General features: G+C 43.5%; 1 protein-coding gene across 1 annotated transcript in view; it reads left to right on the forward strand.

Annotated features, from left to right (window-relative positions):
• Window positions 1-21,653, forward strand: part of ZNF608 (zinc finger protein 608) — a 102,403-nt gene that overhangs the window by 30,363 nt on the left and 50,387 nt on the right. Inside the window, exon 3 of the mRNA XM_024757171.1 lies at window positions 12,565-12,820. Within this exon, the coding sequence (XP_024612939.1) occupies window positions 12,565-12,820 (256 nt within the window). The remainder of the gene's footprint in view (window positions 1-12,564; window positions 12,821-21,653) is intronic.

The raw sequence follows: 21,653 nt of genomic DNA on the forward strand, positions 1-21,653 counted from the left end.
AATAAATATTTATTGAGTTTTTAAAGCCATGACTGCTTAAGTTAGAATTGAAGTATACCTCCTGTGTCTCTTTTGTGGGTTATGACTCCTGATTTTTGATGGGAAAGCTAAGCATAGTAGTATATTAAAAATTTTTTTTCTTTTTCCCTCATTCAGAAATGAATCTATGTGCTTACTCCTTATTCCTATACTCCTTCCTGCTTTCCTTTTCCCCTTCCTTCCTGCTCTTTTCCAGCACCCCCCATCTCATCCCTTTTCCCTCTCCCTGGTAACATTCATTGGAGTCCACGGGTGAACCTAAGTGAGCCATTGAAAGGACCAACATTTCCCATTAACCTAGAGCAGGGGCCAGCAAACTTTTTCTGTAAAGGGCACATAGTACCTGTTTTAACCATGTGGGCCCAGATGCAAAATCATGGATAATATGTAGGTCCTTACATGATGAGGGAAGGAAACAATCTCTACAGATTTTTTTTTAATTGATGAAAATTAAAATCTAATGATAGTAATAGAGTACAATTCGTTTATAATACAGGTCTACTAATGAGAAGAATGGAATTCTCTTTTTATGGGGGGGTGATAACATTTCACTTCATATGGGTTCAGAGTTAGTGGTTGTTATCATTAAAGTGATTGTAACATTTCATTTGTAAAAACCATGCTTAGCTTGTGGGCGGTACCAAAAATTGGCAGTGGGCCAGATTTGGCCCAGTGGCCTTTGTTTGCTGCCCCTTGAACTAGACTGTGGACTAAAGACATCCCAGGCAGGGTACACCGTTCCTGATATTCTTCCTCTGTAAAGGATCGTTGCCCGGAGACTGGCAAGGCAGGGTGTTCACACGGGGGGAATGGGGACTTGCAGGCTGGGAGCAGGAAGGTAGGGAACGAGGGGACGTGTTTTTAAAGGTACCAGAGTAGGAAGATAGAAGGGAAGGCGAGCGAGTTTACCTCTGTTTAGGGTCTGGCACTGATTCTCAAGGGGAGGTGCCTTGGACCCTTCAGGACATCGTTTGGGGGAGGGCAGGGTCAGGTGGGGGCAGTCTGAAAAAGCATACTCAGAACGCCCACCGGTTTTGTGATAACAGCCTCCTGAAGTGAAGGGCTCATCATCATCTTGGCTGCCAGTGACACAGAGGTGGCGGTAGGAGCTGGCATTTGGGGATGAAATCTGGGTTCTCGCAGATCAAGTCATCTGATCTGCAGTCATGGTGGCTGCAGTCATGGTGTTGAGTCATTGTTTCTTCACCTGGATTGAAACGGAAGGTTCCAGAGAGGTATAGGGCCCACACCGTGGGGCTGCCAGCGGCTTTTAGGGTGAATTTAAGGGCTCGCTATTAAAAAGCTAGCAGTCTTGCTCTTCTGGTAGATGGCGGGGCGGGGCCCAAGCCAGCTCCCTAAGGGTGGGCACTGTCTCCCCTTGACTGCTCTTCGGTGTTGGCCACCAGACCTCCGAGACCATGGTGACCTTGGACCCTCTCTTCTTTGGTTTTGGTCACTCAGCTCTCCCCTGGTTTGCTGTGACCTCAACAGACACGCTGCCTGCTCTCTTTCTGCCCCATCAGCGTTGGGGCCTGCAGGGTTCTGGCCCTTCTCTTCGTACTTCTCACATTTCCCCTGAGCCGTCTCGTCCTCTCTGCTGGCTTTACCACTCTCTCTCTGCCAGTGACTCCTCTCTAGTCTCGATAATTCTCTGGAGCTCCACGCCGTTCTGTCCATCCGCGTGATAGACATCGCCCCTCCACCCTCCGCCCATCCTTCCCATCCCAGGGAATGACTCCCCGAGCCCCTGAAACAGAAACCTGGAACTGGTCCTCGAGCCTCCCCGCTTCCCCACCTTGCAGAGCATGGCCTCTCCCCCGACCCTCTCCACGGCCGCACCCTCTTCCGTGGGTGACTCTAGTAGCTTCCTAACTGCCCTCCTTTCCTCCAGTTTCAACCCCCTCACACAGCTTCCTTTTTACCACAGAAACTATCCATCCTCCCATGCCCCCACTTTCATATGCTCTCTGCTCTCTGCTAACTTGGCAGTCACCCCCCAAATTCTTATCCTGACCTGGGCTCTTCACGAGCTGTCTGTTTCTCCATCCTTAATGTTCCCTCTTTTTCCTGACCCCCTAAGCCCCTTAACCGACTGTGCCGTCCAGCATGGCTCAGTTCTGCCCACACATCCCGCCCTTCCCCAGGCTCAGTCCTGCAGTTCCTTCAGATCCACCTTGAACACTCCCTGCCCCACCCCTTGGTGCTCCCACAGTGCCCTGGGCCTGACTGACCACTGCAGCCCTGACCCTACACTGCTCTGCAGCCACTGTTGGTCTCCCCGGCATCCTTGGGGCCCCCTAGGGCTCACGGAACAATGCTTGGTACGTCGTGGCACTTGGCCACCAAGATGAGTGAACGACTTCCCCACTGGTGAGGGAGCTTTAATCAGCAGCCCTTGTAAAGAGGAGGACACAGGGTCAATACACCATCTCCCATCACACACACTAAGTCCCACGCAGTAACACGTTGGCTTGTTGATTTCAGGACCTCTGCACAAGGTGTTGAAATAGTCTCCATCACGTGCCTTCTCCCTTCTGCATTAGCATTTGTTTCCTTTTATTCTAAAGTGGAATGGCTTAGCATCTTTTTTATTAAAAACTAGTTTTTAAAAGAATTATGAAAGTAGTACATATTCATGTTAAAATTCATGCAAGCACAGAAGGCTGTAAAATGAAAATCGATCCCTCCCCATTGCCCCGCATTTTTTAATACGGATTAAGTTTCTAGAAGGATGCATAAGAAACTGTTAGAAGAGAGGATCTCCCTGGAGAATGACCTGTTGACTTTTAAAATCTGACTTTTCCTTCTGTTCTCAGGAGGGAAAACAGAATTCTGGGCCTGTGGGCAGCTTTTTTGTTGGGGTTTGGGAGGGTTCTGTGAGAAGAGAAGTTTAAAAGTTTCAGTAATGGTACAAAGCTTGGTAGAGGGCATGGCAGCCCTCACTGGGATAGCCTATGGTCTCTTCTTTTGCTCCTGACCTTGCGAGGTAACTTACCTCTTAAGACTTTAGTTTCCTTAGTTTATAAAATCAGATGAGAAAGCCCACTCTTGCCTTTCGGTAGGGCTGAAATAAGAATGAACGTAAAAAAAACAAAAAAAATCTAAAAAAGGATAAAAAAAAAAATGAATGAATGTGAGTGTCTCCAGGGTGTCCTTGAAGACAGGTATGGAGGTGGCTGGGGGAGCTTCGTGATTTTCTTTCGTTCTGTAATCGTCCATCTCTGTGATGAACTATGGAGAGCTTTACTTAGTTGTTTGATATGAAATTAAAATTTCAAAGCTTGCATTAAGAGAGTGATGGCTGTTTTGAATCAGTGTTTGGAAGTTATGGAAGGATGAGGGATAAGATGTTGATGCTGAATGAGCATCTTCGACCTGAATTTATGTGAGCAGCGTTTAGGTTTTGCAGGGAGGGAATGGTACCAAGATAGTATGCTGGGCAGGATGTCACAGCTGCCTCCTTCCGTGGTTGGCCCACCCTGCTGTGGAAAGCGGGGCTTTGACCCTTTCCAAAGTGCAATCTTCGTTCCCATAAGGTGCGACTCCGGCACTTCCTTGTTTGAACTTGTTATGACCAGCAGGTATTGTGTCCATAATTTAAATGTCTAAAATATTCGTCGAAAATATTCCTTTTAGGTGGTTGCAGGTGAGATTCTCTACTGTAAAGAAGAGAAGTGCTGTTAGTTGAGAGGATTAGGAATAAGGTGATTTTTCTTTTTTTCCCCAAACAGCCTTTTCTTTCGTTCTTTTCCCTTCCTTTTTCCCTTCTTTAAATCATATCTGTATCCAGAGGTGGTTGAGGATGATAGGCCTCCAACCTTTCCCTAATTTCAAGGGGAAATTGGGGTCATGCAAAGACAGGCAGTACACTGATGGCCAGTATCTACGAATACTGGCCAGTATTCCAGTAGTCGGGATACCCAGTAGTCAGGGATTTAGAAATTGATTTCCTTGCTGATACAGGTGCACCCACATGAAGCAAAATACAGAGTTAAAAGTTCAGAGTTTTACCTCTGGGCCTCCTTTTTTAAAAGTTTCACTGTTAGGATTGGGGGCCAGATCTAATTGAAAGAAATGGGATTTGTGTGAAACTCTTCAGGAGTTTAACTTTATACAAAGTAAAGAGACTTGTGAAAAGGCTTAATCCAAGAAGACAGACTTTTTAAAATAGCTTTTACCACTGCCTCCTTTCTTTGTGTGTGTGTGTGCGTGTGTGTGTGTGTGTTTAAGTGTCTTTGGAAATAGGCAGGATGTGAGGAAATCAGAGAACCCTTACGAACAAGATAGGAAAACACTGATCCTTTCCTGCTGTTTAAAACGTGCCCAGCTTGCTGAGCAGTGGAAGATGTCACCGACACTTTTAAAACAGGTGAAGGATCTGTCGCTCTGCAATAGGACAGATTTTTTTTTTTTTTTTTTGGCAAAGAACACAAATGAGGCTAAGTGTGTGACAACTGCTGTGGAAAGTGCCTGAGGCTGCGTCCCCATGTCCCCTCCACTGGCAGCACTTTCCTGTGGAACTCAGCACAGCTGATGGAGGGCCTTCTGGGGGAGAATTTGGTTTGGCTTCAAAACAGCAATCAAAGAACTTAAGACACTGAGTCTGGAGTAGTTGAATTACGCTGTCTTTCCATACTCAGTACCTTCTCTTTTGCTTTGAAAAATTGTCATGGCTAGAGAATGAAGTTAAGGATCGTCACTGTGGTTTAAAATATATTTTACACCTGTGGCTGGCCCGTGTGTGCCTCTGCCTTGTGACCTACACGTATGGAGTCACTTCTGGAGTGACACGCTAATAGTCAGTGACCTTCCCTTGACCACCACCCCCGAGCAGCGCCACAGAGACCCTGGGTTGGCATTCTGCGATTTCAGCGTGGCTGGGGTCCTGGTTGGAAAGAAAGCATCCATCCGTCTTGGCCCCCTGGGCCAGAGCCCTGTTTCAGCCCCAGGCTGAGTCCTACCCGTTCAACGGAGAAGCTTTTAAAAGCACTTGAACAGCTAAAAAGTACTTTGGCTTTTTATTTGGGGCGGTCTCTGGTCTTTATACCTGCGGATGAGAAAATGAAAATAATGGTATGATTCCTAGTCATTGAACATAGCTGTTGCTTTTGGAGTCGGATGATTTAAAACAATAACAACAGCAAAACAAAACCTGAAGCAGCCGAATAGCACAGGGAGATCAGCTGGGTGCTTTGTGACCACCTAGAGGGTTGGGATAGGGAGGGAGGGTGGGAGGGAGACGCAAGAGGGAGGGGTTATCGGGATATATGTATATGTATAGCTGATGCATTTTGTTATACAGCAGAAACTAACACACCATTGGAAAGCAATTATACTCCAATAAAGATGTGTAAAAGCAAAACAAAACCAAACCTGAGCTTTGGTTTCCGTGAGGTTTTTAGTTGACGTTTCTGGAGGGATGGCAGTATTTGCTTGGACACAACGAGGTGCACCATTCTGAACTAGGTGTTGAGAAAAGTGAGCAGATGCGTGCCTTCTAGCATGCAGAAAAGGGTCAGAAATTACCTGGGGAGGTAGGTTTCAAACGTCTTGTGTTCTCTTTTTTTTTTTTTTTTTGCAGTACGTGGGCCTCTCCCTGTTGTGGCCTCTCCCGTTGCGGAGCACAGGCTCCGGACGCGCAGGCTCAGCGGCCATGGCTCACGGGCCCAGCCGCTCCGCGGCATGTGGGATCTTCCCGGACCGGGGCACGAACCCGTGTCCCCTGCATCGGCAGGCGGACTCTCAACCACTGCGCCACCAGGGAAGCCCTCTTGTGTTCTCTTTTACAATGAGAAGAGTTTCTTTTGCCGTTTGACCAATGTGGGTTCAAATTCTGGCTCAGCCACTGACCCTAAGTTACCTTTTAAGTTTAAGTTTCTTATTCCTCATCTGTAAAGTACTTTCAGTCATAGCCTGTGAGGACTGAATGGGAGAATGCCCAGTATAATCCCTCCTGTGTTATATGTGTTAAACAGTAGCTACTGATGTCATTAGTGGTTTTACAAGAAAGCCCATGGACTTGGAAATCAGAGAGGTTTGGCCTTGAATTTCAGCTCTTTGGGTAAGTTGCCCATCCTCCGAGATCTTCAATTTCTGCTTCTATAAAATGGGGACATAATGAGTGTCAAAGGAGATAGACAACATATGGGGGCCTGGTGCACAGTCGGCCCTTAGTAAGAGTTTGCCCCTGTTGTGTGGCGGCAAGTTGTAGAGCGTGTGTTGCCCTGATCACAGTTCTAGACGGAAAAGTCTTCACTACATGTAGGAAAGATAGGAATGACAGAAATACAACTGTTGCAGTTGTGTCTGACAGGGATGGAAATTTACCCTTGACGAATCCTTTTGGGGAAAATATCGGTGCTTAAGGAAACCATTTTTTAAGCTCCCTTGCTCTACTCACGAAGCAGTGATGTCGGGCAGAAAGGGTAGTTAAAATGCAAAGTGATAGACTGCGCCAGTGGTCACCTTTAAAGAGCTGTGATTTCCCCTACACGAAGTGCAGTCTCTGTCTGATGCTTTGTAAATTAAAGAGGTGACTGTGGGCAATCTCATAAAACAGCCAAATACCAGGATATGGAGGAAATGTGAGCATTAAGTAATTGTGCCCTGGCGCGCTCATAGAAGGTAAAAACACTGACTCGGAGCAAAATAATAAGACACCACTCCCGCTCTGGTTGTTGGTGACCTGAGAATCCCAGGATTGAGGGGTTAAGAGCAAGATGAGCATGGAGATTTGTGGCAACAGATGGCAGAAACCTGGGCAGGCTCCCCAGTGGGGGTTCAGACCTGCCACGGGGTGTGGGAGGGAATCTTTCCTTGAGGCTTGCCCATCTCCAGGCTGTGAACTTCCTTCCTCTCTGCCTGGCAGCGCTAGCCCTCCCCACAGCAGAGCCACCTGACTGTCCCTTTGTTGGGTCTGAGCGGAGCCGGAGTGCCCTGGTGACCCCTCCTCACTTGCTGTCAGTTTGTGGGTCCTGGAAACCCATCACCAGCTGCCACAGTCCGTGCTCGCGTGATGCAAAGCTGCTGCCACTCACGCTCCAGCTTTGCAGCCTTCCTTGCTCATAGGCACTCAGGAAGCTCTTGAAATAAGGTGAACAGAGAAAATATTGCCAGAATCTCTCTGCAGAATTTTTCCCCCCAGTCCTCTGATTACACACCCTAAGTGCCGCTATCTGTGTAAATAACCTTTTCTTCCTCGCCTCCCTCTCCCCTCTCTGCTCCCCTACTCCCATACTCTTAGGCTCTCTCGAGTGATAAATAGCCGGGCTACTGCTCAGCGTGCACCAACACCTGGGAATAATCATGCAAAAATAACAGTGAGAGACTGCCGTGCGTCTGTTCTTGACATTAACTTTCCTCAGTTTGACAGGCTGCCACCACCAGCTGTTAGACTTATGGGTCTGTCTTTTTTTTTTTTTTTTTTTTCCCCCTTGAGATGGCTGCTTTCCTGCTTTCCTCTTTTGGGCTCTAGCAGGTTCCATCAGTGTCCCCTCAAGATAACAGAAAAGAGCTCTGACAAAGGAACTATCGCTAAAGCCGGCCAGTTCTCTCTTCTATTCCATTTATTGGTATTATTTGACTAATAATTCCCCATCAATGTTTAAATAGAATATCTGATGATTACTATTTTAGGGTACTTCCCTCCAGAAACGTAGCTGTAACTGCCTCTCTTGAATTGCTTTTGAACGTAGCAAATCCTAGCATTTGGCTTTAAAGGGCCAAACCACCTACTGTTTTCTTTTCAGTTCAGGGCTCAAGTATATTTGTAATAATAATAATCATATTGACAATGGCAATAGCTTTTATTTATTGAGGGCTGTTCCGTACTGGGCCCTGGGCTAATGTTGTTTGAATGAGCTCAGGTAGTAGTCACCTTAGCAGCCAAGTGTTATTTACATTTTACAGATGAAGCCACTGAGTCCCAGACATATCAAGCAACTTGCCAAGGGTTCTTAGAGGTTGAGATGGATTCCGTATCCAGAGACTGATCCCTGCCCCGCTCTGTCTTCTACATGCTGTTTTTTGTGCTCAGGCCACCATGGACAGCCCCTTGGATGAGGTTCTGCAGCGACACTTGTAATTTTGCTGGATTTGTATGTTGATTACTGCTGCAGTCTTGCCCACTCTTGCTTTGCTAGCGGCGCCTGGCACACAGCAGGTGTGTTAGTAATTATTTATTGGGTGGACATGTGATCGAGTTGAGGTGAATAAAAGGAGACTTTGGGGAGAGCAGTGCACAAAAAAAGAGGTACAGCTAGAGACGAGTAGAAGGAGATTTTCTAGAAGTGTAGGACTCATCGGGGCCTGCTATAAAGTGGGGTTGGATTAAGCCGGTGGACGGCTGCCAGATGCCAGTGTATGAAAGGAGCAGTATTTCCTCAGGCTGAGCTTCTCAGGGTTAAGCCCTTTTTCTTATACTTTTAACACACTTTAACCGCCCTTGACCATGCATTTGGAGAGGATTATAGATTTATGTTAAACATAGTAGGATATAAAAAGGAGCTTTGTAAAAGTGGATGCAGGGTTAGAGAATTGTAATATCAGACCAGGGACTTGCTCTTTTCTCTTTCAAAGTCATTGTTTACTGAGCTAAGCACTATGCACTGGGCATGAATTATCTCATTGCCGTCTTCACCACGACCCTGTGCAGGTTGTTATTCTTATTCCCATTTCTTAGGTCCAGACACTGAGCCTTAGAGTAGCCAGGTCATTTGCTCAGGGTCCCATGCAAGCAAGTACCACCAAGGTCAGGATTTGAATCCAGCACAACCCGAGGTTTATCACTACCCAAGTCCAAGTGTATGTTGCTTCCTCCCCAGACTCCCGAATGGGAACTGTTGCTGCCTCTCTGTCTTAAGGAGCCTCATTGGGTGAAGAAATTACGTTTCAGTGTATGATCAGTGAGTGACTGAGAAATCAGGGTGCAGTGGAGTTGACCTTTTGTATAGGGCAACAGTAACTGTTGAGGATCTTTCAAAATCCTGCGTTACGTATGGTGTCACGTGTCTGTGTATTAGCTACCATGAGATACACAAGAGAACCAAAACCTTTTTGAGGAAAACTTCTCCCACTGGGGGTGTTAGCTGGTAGGAAGAAATGGCCACACTCTGAATTATTTCCCTTTCACCCCTCTTTTGTCTCTAGTGTTAGTGTACGTTGAACCCGTTCTGTGAAGGTCCTGCTTGGAGGATGCGGCTCTTTTATGCTCACCTGGGCTGCCCCTAGAGATGCTTAATTGCCCTTGCACACAAACAGATATGGGCCGCGGTTTTGTCTACAATGAGTACGTTGGGTTAGATGACCTTCTACCGCCAACGTTCTGCGGTCGTCTCAGAAAAGCTGGAAACGCCAACTCACTGCTTGTGCCTGGGTAGGTCACTGCAGGCTGAGGGAAGCTCAGGCCTGTCAGTTGATGCCACGAGGAAGGTGGGCCCAGCATAGCACGTGAGCCGATTATTATGTTACGAGATAGTGGAAATTCAGACTTTTCCCTAATTTTTTGTGTTGGTCAACAAGTGAAAAGGTTTTTAAAAGTAACATACCTGCCAAATAAAACCTGCCTCTGGGAGTAGCTATCATTCCCCACCCCTTTTCTAGTTGCTGAGCACTGGGGGAGAGGGACCCCCAGTAGACCACGTGGGAGGTCTTTGTTCTCCACTCTAAATCCTGAAATCTCAAGGGAGAAAAGTTCCCTTTTCTACTCTCACTGATGATGATGGTGATGGGTACCTGTGGGAATGGGAGTTTTGAGCTACATGGAGGAAGTGGGTACAGTGGAAAAACTAAGAGAAATTCACTCGTGCAAGTCAAAGAGTTGAACCTTTAAAACTATATTACCTATTGAGTTCTCCTATCAAGTTTAGGAGTTTTAGACTATTACCACATTGGGGGGCTGTTTATGGTTAAGTTCATATTTATAGTCAAACTTCTCTGAACCTTACTTTTCTCATTTTAAAACAAGCATGCACAGGGCTCCAAGGTCCCTTCTTTAAATGTCATCAGCTGAACTGTTTTCACTGCATTTGAATTGTGTTAATGGAAATAAGTACAGTTAACTTGCTGGTAGGCCCAGGATACCATGGCCTCTCCCCTCAAGCTTCTAGATTCTTTAGAAGCTTCATCTTTGAAATTACATAAATATCCCAAATAGGTATGTGAGCGTATCTCTATACAAATACATTCATGAGCAGTTATACTGAAATAGGGGTTTGGTCCAGAAATTCTGTTGTGAGAGGATTCGTCATCACTCTTAGGAGGCCAAAGAACACATTTTCCAGTTGAGGAACATGGGCCTCGGTGAGGTTAAATGACTCTCCCAAGTCACAAGCTTAATTAATGTGGGAGGTGGGGCCAAAGTCCCGGTGTCAGCACACCCCGTCCCCATGACTTCTGTTGTACGTGTTGCCCCAGGGTGTCCTGAAATTCAGAATTAGAGAGTTGATACTGAGACTCCTCACCTCATTCATTTTATTCCATTTTCTTGTCTATCTAACTGAAGCTATATTTGTTCTCTTGGAATTAATGTACGCTGTCGATCGAGGATATAAAGGATATCTTGAGAATATTGTTCCATTTTGTCTTTTCAGTTTACATGTGTAGCACCAAATTACAGTTGACAACTAACTATACAGATTAAGAGGTTGTTGGGAATCACGTGCAAAAAAAAGTGCAGTCTAGTGGTTTATAATTTTCCTTGGTCTTTTTTTTTTCTTTTTTAAATTCTAGAAAGTGATTTCAATCTCACGCAATCCTTTAGTTGTAATAAAGACTACAAGGTTGCATTGGCTTCCCCTGTCCTCCTTAAATTTTCTTCCTCAGAACCCCTTTCTTCATTTGTCAGCTCGGTTTTAAAATAGGAACTATCAGTGTGAACTTTGATCCATGTTAAGCTGCATTTACACAAAAGCATAAATCACCAGATCTGGGGCTTGGGGCTGTTAAATGCTTTCCTTTCTTGGGCTCTGTGATCAAGAAGGAAGAACAATAAAAAGCATGGGGCAAAAGGAGTTTTATGGCGGCTTCGAGAGCAGGAAATTAAGTTTCTTTAGTGTGCAGTTGGATGAAGGGCTGTTCTATTGCATCTTGGATCACTCGGGCATGTGAACGTTGCTGTATCATTTTAGTGAAATGCAAACTGTAGAAATAGTTCCTACAGTCATATGAACAAGGAGCCCACACAGATGACTGCTTCAGCTGTTTATCTAGGAGCACATTTCCTCATATGACTTCTCTTGAAATACACTCTTTTTGTGTGTGTGGTTTTTTTTTTTTGACAAACAAAGACTATATAATATTATGTCTGTAGCCAAATGTTGATTTCTTACAAACGTTAACTGAGAATATATAAACAGACTAAGATGGCATTTTACCAGAACAACCTTCTCTGTGTCCTTTTTACACATCTAATTTGTTAGCCCAACTGATAAAACGCATACGGTATCATCTCTTGTGTGTAGGTGGTGTCTCTGTGCAGCCTGAGGACATAGGTGATGTGGAATCCTGGCGTAGACGTGCTGTGTGTTTGGCTCTTTCACATTTGTTAACCTGTCAGCAGGGCCAAAGCTATTCTGTAGCAGTCACAACAATGGTTAAAATGGGCGGAAGGAATGAATGAGTCTGTTGACCGTCTACCTACTTAGTACATGCATAGTCTTTGGTTTCCTTATGGCCTGACTCCTAAACTTTTTGTGGTGAAGGACCCCTTTGCTTGCTCTCCTCAGGATCGGGGTGCAAAGGAGTTATTGTACCACAAGATCTTGTTTTGGCTGTCTCTTTTCAGACATAGAGAGGGCTGCTGAGTCTTGGTCCAAACTCATCAGGAATCTTTGTTGAACCACTAAAAGATTTGTGCATTGGAGAAACTCAGATTCTGTTGAGCACACGTATTTATTTCTCCATTTATCTGAATTCTGCCAAACTTTGCAGTAGAACACTTAGTTAAAAGTTGATGCTTAATACATGCTAATAATATCCAGTTTCTGTGTTTCAGTGTGTGTAATCAAATTTATGTCTTTTATATATTTGGCAGAGTAATCTACTTTAGTAGTGATTTAATTCATTATGGTTTATAAAATACTTTGAAAACAATTTTAGTCCATCTCCTGTACTTGAATGGCCACTGATGCCTATATGGGTATTTATGAGAGTTTCTCCTTTGGAAAATACTGCAGTGTTGAAAACACGATTTCACGACAAGTGGGGAATAGTCTTCCTTTGGCAAAGCATATTTCAGTCACATCTGTGGAGGCTGAGGGTTGTTAATTGGTGAATTTAGAAGGACCTTGAAGGCCTGTCTATAGCACAGGAAGCTAGAGCTCCAGTGTTTACCTTGTGTGTCATGAAAAACGAAAATGCTTATTTCTATTCTGCTTTGTATTTTGGCACCATTAAAACACTCAAAGCGTATTATAATTGCAAATGGAATTTGGAATGGTGATGTATTCTGGAAGTGATGTAAACAGATTGCATTGAAAAGAGCTCCGAGCATGCAGCACCACTGCAGTAAGCCTGTCTGTCTTTCAGGTTGACCCCCTGTTTACAGTGCCAGCACCACCGCCGCCGATTTCCAGCAGTCTCACGCCTCAGATTCTGCCCTCCTACTTTTCCCCATCTTCATCCAATATTGCAGCACCGGTTGAACAGCTTTTGGTTCGGACTCGTTCCGTGGGTGTCAATACGTGTGAAGTTGGAGTAGTGACAGAGCCAGAGTGTCTTGGGCCCTGTGAACCCGGGACCAGTGTGAATTTGGAAGGGATCGTGTGGCATGAAACAGAAGAAGGTAAATACAATTTATTTTTCATCTATTTTCCCATGCCCTCTTCCTCATGATGTATGTGTGTCCCACCTGTAAGGGGAATTTGCTGTGTGGTGTTCAGAGAGGACAGAAAAGTGGTTTCTATGCTCTCTCGATTTTTGTTGAAATAAGAGCTATGTTTCTCTTTTTGTTCGTGGCTGCTCTTACATTCACGAGCAATCTGGTGTCCCTCAAAGTGGTTTTCCGCTTTAAGCGCTAACTTGGAAGGCCTGTGAGAAGCAGGGCGAAGGTTACCCTTTCTCCTAGGAGGTGTCATGGAAATCAGAATGGGACATAGATCTCAAGTTCATTTCCTTCTTGGTTTGCTAACAGATCTGTCTCCGTGTGGGTGTCGTCGTGTTGTTTGAGGCTTGTATTTTCCCTTCTGAATCGACACAGGGTTCCTGCATTTAGCAGGGGCCATTGCTGTCATGTGACTGTGGCTGGTTGTGCTGAGAGCTAATGAAACCAAGGTCAAAGGCCTAAGCCCCATTTGAGCCAGTCAGTTCTTTTCTGTGGCTGGAAACATAGCACCTTCCCGGCCCTTAACCCAGCAAGCCCTCTGGCAAGTGCTATTCGTTAGTCATAAGAGAACCCAAGGTGCAAGAGAAATGGATCAGGGTGAATGTCTCATTGCTACTGGAAATACACATCAGGTGTATGTCGTACTGACAGTGGATCCAGACCATGGTTGGCCACATCTCCCATCTCATATGATCATCAAGTAGAGCGTGTTTCAGATGGCCAGTGTCCTTGACAGAGGCCAACAGATAATTAGAGACTGAATATCAAGGAGAGAGCTGCATTGCTCCACGGGGGGAAGTGAGTAGAGGAGAGCACATAAGAAGGAAGCATGCCCCAGGGTACACCAGGGGACCAAAGGAAAATAAAAAACACGGGGGAAACATGTTTTCCTCTGAGCTGGATTGGTCAAGGATAAGGAGATGACTGTTGTCAATATCATGGTCTTTCCGGAGAGGAGTTCAGAGCAAAGATAAGGGTAATAAGGATCTGAGACACAAAATCGTTGTTTAGGTTCCTCTGTATCAAGGGGAAAAATTGAGGGCTGAAACTCAAAGGAGAGGAAGTAAAATATATGCTAAAGAGGCCGAGTTGATGGGAAAGGAGAATATATTGGGGGTAATTGTTGGGGGAGAAATGGTTGGGAGAAAATAGTTAAGAACAGTGACAGACTAGGGAATGAGAATAAAAATGAAGACTGAAAATCAGGTGACAGGTGTAAGCATAGTAGTCAGAAGGTAGAAAACAGCCCAAGCTGTTTCAAGATAGGAAAAAAAAACTTAAGGGGAAAATATTTGAATTCTATATATTACATTGAATGTACTCTTCTTGTCGGATGGATTTGGTAATTAGATTAAAAATTTTTGTGGATAGCATCAGTAAGGAAAAAGCAAGATTGAATTATGTAAGAAGTGACCAGAGAAAGGGAATGAAAGCAGTAGATACGGGAAGCTCTCTTATCTGCTCAAATATAACTGAGCAACAGTTAAAATTTACTCTTGGTTTTAGAAATTTGGGGATTTTGGGGCTCCTCCCTCTTTGTACTTTTAACTGGAAAGCCATTTAAAACAGAACTACACAACCACATTGGGAGGAATTGATGTCAGAGGAGCGGGAATTAAACCTCTCCTGTCTTGCTTGCCTGTTTAGACCCTGTTCAGTGCAAGGGATCCATGCGGGGAGACGGCTTCTCCCTCATTGCCTGTGGGTTGTACACAGTGCATCTTCCCTTAGATTTTCCCTAGAGCAGAAGTGGTGGATAAGAGCTTCAGACTGGCATCTTGGAGAGAAAAGTATAGAAAAGGCATCAAGGCATTAATAAGGTTAATTAGTAGAGGTGACTTTCAGGAACAAAAAGATTTGGAAAGAGTAAGGGTTAATTCCCATCAACTTGAAAATCAGATTTTCTTGTAACTTGAATAATTGACTCCTTAGGGTGGAACACTGTCTTCCCTTTCCTAGATATGACTTGGTGCCCACCTGTATAAGGCTTGTCATGATTTTATTTATTCCAGCATGTGATAGGACAGGTTCCCGCAGTGTGACTTTCGACCTTCCTGCATGGTAGATGTTGTAAAATTAAATTAAAAATTAAAAATCCAGAAAGCTTGTCGCTCTGGAACAGCTCTAAGGCTTGCGTTGTTTTTCACTGTGCTTAGGAGTCTGCTGGGTTTTGCCTTTTAACCTTGGCCTCTAATAAAAGATGAGATTATTTAGGGGGGAAAAAAAATCTGTGTTTAAAAACTATAGCAGTACATGAGTTGATCAGGAATTCTGATACTCTGGGCATGTGCTTAAAGAGCTTTCATCATCATTAATGTTTAGGAGTGATGTACATAAGCCCTCCCCGTTTTCTTCCTGTTCTCTGAAAATCCGTCTCCGAAGTCTGATGTAACTGCTCTGATGCACTGTGATCCATGTATCCCTGTGGGTGGCTTCCCTTGATTCATACGGCAGACCAGTTGCTTTAGAAGCTTTTGAGGCACAGCAGTGGAGCCCTCAGCAGCTCCAGCCTCCTTTGAATTGCCTCACATTTTCTAGGATTTGGAGTGTGTGGATATTTACTGTGGTGACAAGTAGGAGATGGAGCTGTTAATAGAGTTATTCTTGCTGAATAAACTAAACTTCTGACCTCCGTAGAATTTAAGAACTCGCCTTAGTAGAGGCCTGGGTCATTAGATGTGTGTTTAATGTGTAACCATTTTCAAGAGCATTCCGTTTGCATTTTTTTTCGGTACAGTGTGTTTAAAGCTCTTGTACCGATTTAAAAATTAAACCCACTTGACCATTAATTTTTCCCTTTCGGGAAAAACAAAGAGAGAAACAGAACAAACACATTTGGAGCCACTTATTTGGCAGAGCTAAAAAAAAGATGGATTTGGGGGGAAGTGAAGGGAAAGTAAGCTGTGGCTGTTTCTAGTATAAGTTTTCCCTAACAAAGAGCATTTGTAAAACTGTCAGTTGCCTTTGACTAACGTCCTATAGATTGAGTTGAATAAAATCTCTTCCTTGGTATTTTCGTTTTGAAGATATTGTATAACTGGTAGTGTTTTTCACAGACCCAATTTATGTGCATTCACGCATATGTGAAGCTTGTGTGTGTGTGTGTGTGTGTGTGTGTCTTAAGATCCTAGAAGTCTTAAAAGCTCCTATCTGCAGTCTTTGGGGGAATATTGAGTGTACCTGTGATTTCGTTAGAAGGTGGTAGGAACAGCAGAACTGGAATACGAAATCCCCACTAGGTACCTAATTGTTTCTTATGCTTGGAATTCCTCATTTGAGGAGTGTTCTTTTAATCACACTTTCCCACTTGTATTACCGCCAGCCCATAAAGTCCTGGTTGCCTAAGAACCAAACTACGCTTCGGAATAAAGTGTTAGGAGAGAAGTTCCCTCTGGAAATAATTAGTGGGTTTCAGATCATGCTTAATAGTAGAGCAAAACTATTACTGCATTTGGATATATAGTTATTCTACTCTGATCTTTCTTCTTTAAGGTGAATGCATAGGAGCAATGACGTATTATACAAAATTACTTGCAGATGTTAGAAGGAATTTCCTTAGCATTTCATTCCTGACATTTGGGACACACATGCCAGTGTATAGTTATTTGTTTGAAAATTTGCTCTTTTGGGGAGGGAAAAACAGAAAGAAAACATGGTGTATACAGCAATGTATGTGAATACCTATGTGTTGAACTTGGCTTTTTAGCTTTCGAGAATGTGTTTTCCTTTTGATTCTTGAATCCTGTTTCTTACTGGTTTTTTTTTTTTTTTTTGCCCACCCTGAGAACATACTTGTTTTGGTTGGGTCCATTATTCATTGTTATGACTTTGTTGTTTACCACAGCTCTGCCATTCTGTCCTTAGGCAAAGCCACCGAAGAAAAGGAAGTGAGAGAGAAAATCGGTGTTTGCCGGTGATAGTGATGTCCTTTTAAACATCTGTAGGTTAGAGATGACTGGTCCTCCACTTTGTGCCTGTGAATCACTTGGAGAGCTTTTAAACCATGCTGATGCCCAGGCACCATTCCCAGGTATCTCCATGGTCTGGGCTGGCATCTTGGTCTGGTTTGGTGACCTGCCATTGGTGTTCTTTTCATATGTCCCCAGGGGCTTCTAATGTTCAAACAAGGATGAGAACCATTGTCTCAGGGGAAAGAGGGGATGTCCTGGCCTTTGCAAGCTGCTCAACTTTTTCCCTTTAAGGAAGTCATGTGTATTATTGTCTCATTTTCTCAGGTATGACATGGACAGAGACACCTGCCATGTTTACCTTACAGGGTAGATAATGTCTGTCAAGATGCTGTGGTGTGACAGGTGAGCATAGCTGTTTAATGACTGTGCTAATGAGAAAGAGGGTTCAGCTTTGATGCTGAACATGAACTCCACATAGGTTTTGAGGGGTTTAATGCACAACTAACTGGTGTACCGCTCGTCCTAATTTATTATTAGTACGGTGGGGTGGACCTTAGTTTGTTTCTCCAGTGAGCCAGACACCGTAACTTCGTCTCTGAGTGGTCTGCTGAGTTATTTTTGAAATAGTTCAGAAACTCAGAGTATTAAGGAAAGTTGATAAAAGTAGCAAATAAAAGATGGTACTCAGAAAACATTGAGAGTTTTCAGAGGGGTCGATGGGAGTACAAATGATGACTTACGAGAAAACACCTAGCGTGAGAGGAAGAATGCTTGTTTATGTCAGGTCCTTCAACTGATGTTCTGTGTGTTTTCTGAGGAAAGAAAAGTGATCTTGAGAATTCATGTTTGGATTAGAGAAGTAAATGATTTTTAAACCGTCAGAGATGTTCTTAAATTCTTCTACTTTTTCTGCATCTCCAAAGTCATAAAGAGGATAGTGTTTAACTGTGCAGTAGGGGGGGTTTCAAGCTAATTCATTAAAAAGCAAATGATCCTACGTAATTGACGACCGATCTAATATTTGGTATTGGTATTCCTATTCTGCAGTACTTACTTACCAATCTTTTTGAAAAGAGAACGTTCTTTTTAAATCTTGATTCCAGAGATTAACTATTAATCCAAGCTTACTTTGTATTTTTAGTAACTGAGCATGGCGTTGGTGGAGTACTTTAATGATTGAAACACTACTGTTTGTCGAGGTAGTTCCCAGTGACCTTATAAGTTCAGCTTTGACTCACAAGGGGAATAAGATGCCCACTTTCACTTCTGCATTTCATTACCTGCCATACCAGTGATGATTACAACTGTGCAGTGATGGGGAACTTTAAGATGGCTGGTGGGCAGGCTCCCTACCAGTACTGTGCTCAGTGGAGATAAACCAGCCCCTAGGATGTGAGTTTGGCAGGTGAACATAGTTGTTTAATCACTGAGCTAATGAGAAAAAGGGTCCAGCCTTGATCCTCAGCATAAACTCCACAGAGGTTTTGAGGGGCTGAAAGAACTACTAGTTACTTCCACTCTGTGTATCGTGCTGGGCGTGCTTGCTCTCCCGTCACCTTCCCGGGCCATGTTGCAGTGGTGGTTGCTGATGAAAGTACGGATTGTTTCTTGAAATTCATCACCATTGGTGGAAGAGCAGTTCAAAGGATGCCCCTTCCGCAGCGTACAAGTGCTACTCATTTTCACCTGCAAAACGCAGCCCAAATAGAAAATCAGATCCATATGTTTGCGGGACCGTATGCCAGCTTAATTACCTCTGATTATTCTGTGTACAACGGTGAAAATTTTTTTAATAAAAATTGGTTTGATGATGTATATTATAAACAACTACAAAGCTCGTATCACAATTTGTTTTTAAAGAGTACTGAAACTAATGTTAGCAGCTTCATAGAAAAATACAGAAGGTAAAAATGGAGGCGAGGTCTTCACATAGTAGACGCTCAATAAAGATGTGTTGACTGAAGGAGACAGGAAGGGAGGAGGGAAGCATTGTCTGGGCCATTTTCCTGAGTTTTGCTTTATGGCTTCTTGGACCTGTTTTATGCTTTTCTGATGAGGTAACGTGGCCAAAATCTGGATATGATGAGTGATTGTGCCTTGCTGGAAAGCCATAACACAGACAGTCACTTCACCTCTTGTTATTGTGAAAAATAACCTGCTATCAGGTAGGATTCAGCTTCATGTTTTTGGATCAAACATTTGTTCTCTTGTGTTATTTGTATATGTATTTTGGTGGTGACATTAGGTGTTAAGTAATGAGGTGGTGAGTTTCAAACTCACTGTATTAAAGGCTTTTTGTTTCCCCTTTTGGTTGGTTGATATTGCAGCTAAATATAGTCCTGTATGTGAATACAGAACGTAAAACATTTTAAACTAAACTTTCCTTCGAGCTAAGGTACATATAGTGAAAGACTTAAGAAGTTGTCTTGTAAGATTTGTGGCTGTGTGGTATTGTCCTGTGTGCTTGTTTATCTTTTCCCTGTAAAGGAGTTGGTAAAAAAATCTGTCTTAATATTATAGTGACTCGGAACTGAAGATACTATTTTCTAATTACAAAATTCACACAGTCTCATGGGTTGCAAAGAATAGCTGTTGGCCCATCTGGATTAAAATATGAATTAAAATATTCCATTGGGGCTTCCCTGGTGGCGCAGTGGTTGAGAGTCCGCCTGCCGATGCAGGGCACACGGGTTCGTGCCCCGGTCCGGGAAGATCCCACATGCCGCGGAGCGGCTGGGCCCGTGAGCCATGGCCGCTGAGCCTGCGCGTCCGGCGCCTGTGCTCCGCAATGGGAGAGGCCACAGCAGTGAGAGGCCCGTGTACCACAAAAAAATTAAAAAAAAAAATTCCATTGACTTTTTTAAATACAATTTTTTATGGCAGCTTCTCGAGCTATAATTTACATAACATACAATCCATCTGTTTGAAGTGTAAAACTTGATGGCTTTTTAGTGTATTCAGAGTTGTGTAACCATCACCACAATTAATTCTAGGACATTTTCTTTACACTCCAAGAAACCCTGTATTCATTAGCAGTTACTACCACTTACCCCAGTTCCCCACTTTGTAGACTTTTACATCTTTGTCCTTACCTGATTCTTTGTTGTCTTTATGTGTAAATCTGCGTGTTTTATGGATAAGGGAAAGGCTTGTTGAGCACTTACTATGTGCCAGGCACTGTGCTGGGTGTGCTTGCCGGGTAATTTCCTTGAGTCCTCAGGACAAAATCCAAAGTGAGCTCACTCTTACAATATTTTATTTTTTTTTGATTTTTTTATTGGAGTATCGTTGATTTACAATGTTGTGTTATGTTTTAAAAGAGAAGACTTAGAAAGGGTTTCACCTGTGCAAGGCAGCACACCTGGTGAGGGAATTTGAACCTATGGTGGTTGGACTTCTAGAGCCCTTGCTCTTCACACCTCCTCCTGGGTGTTGTGGATTTCTGTCACTGCTCGAAAGACCCTGTATATCTCTCAAAGTGCTCTTTGGAGAGAGGGAGTAAAAAGTGATGTAAGAGCTGGAGTTTTTATTTTTAAGTGTGGAATGATAGGAAATTCTTTATAGGTCTAGCGTCTGATTTTGGCAGGAGTCATTGAATCAGCTTCAGCTGGGTTGCTGTATACAAACCACCCCTTTCAGCCCCGCTATGCTGTAAGCTTCCTTAGTGCACAAATCCCATCTGTTTTGTTCACTGTTGGATCCCCGGCGCCTGGCACAGAGTAAGTACGCCATACATATTTGTTGAATGTTGAGTAAATTCACAAAACAAAGGGATATGGTCTTGATACCTGTTTAAGTTTGAATAGTGTCGCTTTCTACTCAGGAATATGCTACTTTTAAATTAAGTTTGGCCTACACAATCTGGAAAACAGAGTTCCAGAAATCTACTTTGTCACTGATTTTTTTTTTTAAAGCCATTATAAAATCTGACAATGTTTTTATTGTATTTCAACTTCCAACCTTGCTGTTATTAGACTTATTTCCACAAAAAAGGAGAAACAAAATATTTGGCATGCTTCTTCCCTTCAATCATTTACATCCTCAATCTGATTTTAATTTTTTGATTATAAAAGAAATACATGGCCATTTTAAGACATTTGGGGGAAAGAAAGAAAAATCTATGATCTCACTCTTCAGGCAAGTACTTCAATTTGATTTCTTTCTTAACTTTTTAAATATCTATTTAAAAAACTGTAATGGAGATCATTCAGTAGTATACTTTTGAATATTCCTTTCTCTCCTTTTAATCTTAACATTAAAAGATAAGCATTTCTGATGTTATTAAAATACTTTCTAAGACACATATTACATTGATATAAAATTATATAAAATGGACGCAAAAAATTTAAATTCCTCTCTTGGCAGCTATTCACATTGCCTTCAACTCCTTAGATAGCTGTTGGCACTGCGTCCTTGTGCATGAAGTTTTTGTATTGTTTTATGGACTTGCGATTATTATGCTAGCATCAGTTTTCAAGAAGCAAAATTGCTGAGCCCAGGACACAGGCTTTTTTAATGCACTGGAAGACATAAACCGCTTAACCGCTTTCCCAAAATGTTGAACCGGTTCACACTGCCCGGTGGAGTGCCCTCCTCCGTTACCTTTCCCAGCTGTGGCCTCAGTGACATTTTGATGACAAAAGGCATGAGGTTGTAAGTCAAATGCAGAGCTTGCAGTGCCCATATCCAGCGTTCTGTCCTAGACAGAATGGGAATGGGACTTTCCCCTTGTAGTGAATATCAAAGTGGTCCAGCCTGAGAAGGCAGGTGTGCACGTGAAGTGACGTTGCCAAGAGAGCGTGCCGCCGGTGCTTTGCCTGGTGGAGGCCTTTGCTCTGGATGGAGGGAGCTTTAGGTTTCATTCCTGCTTGTGTCTAGAATGA

The sequence above is a fragment of the Neophocaena asiaeorientalis genome, unplaced genomic scaffold, assembly GCF_003031525.2.
Source record: "Neophocaena asiaeorientalis asiaeorientalis breed wild unplaced genomic scaffold, Neophocaena_asiaeorientalis_V1.1 scaffold149, whole genome shotgun sequence".
Lineage (NCBI taxonomy): Eukaryota > Metazoa > Chordata > Mammalia > Artiodactyla > Phocoenidae > Neophocaena > Neophocaena asiaeorientalis.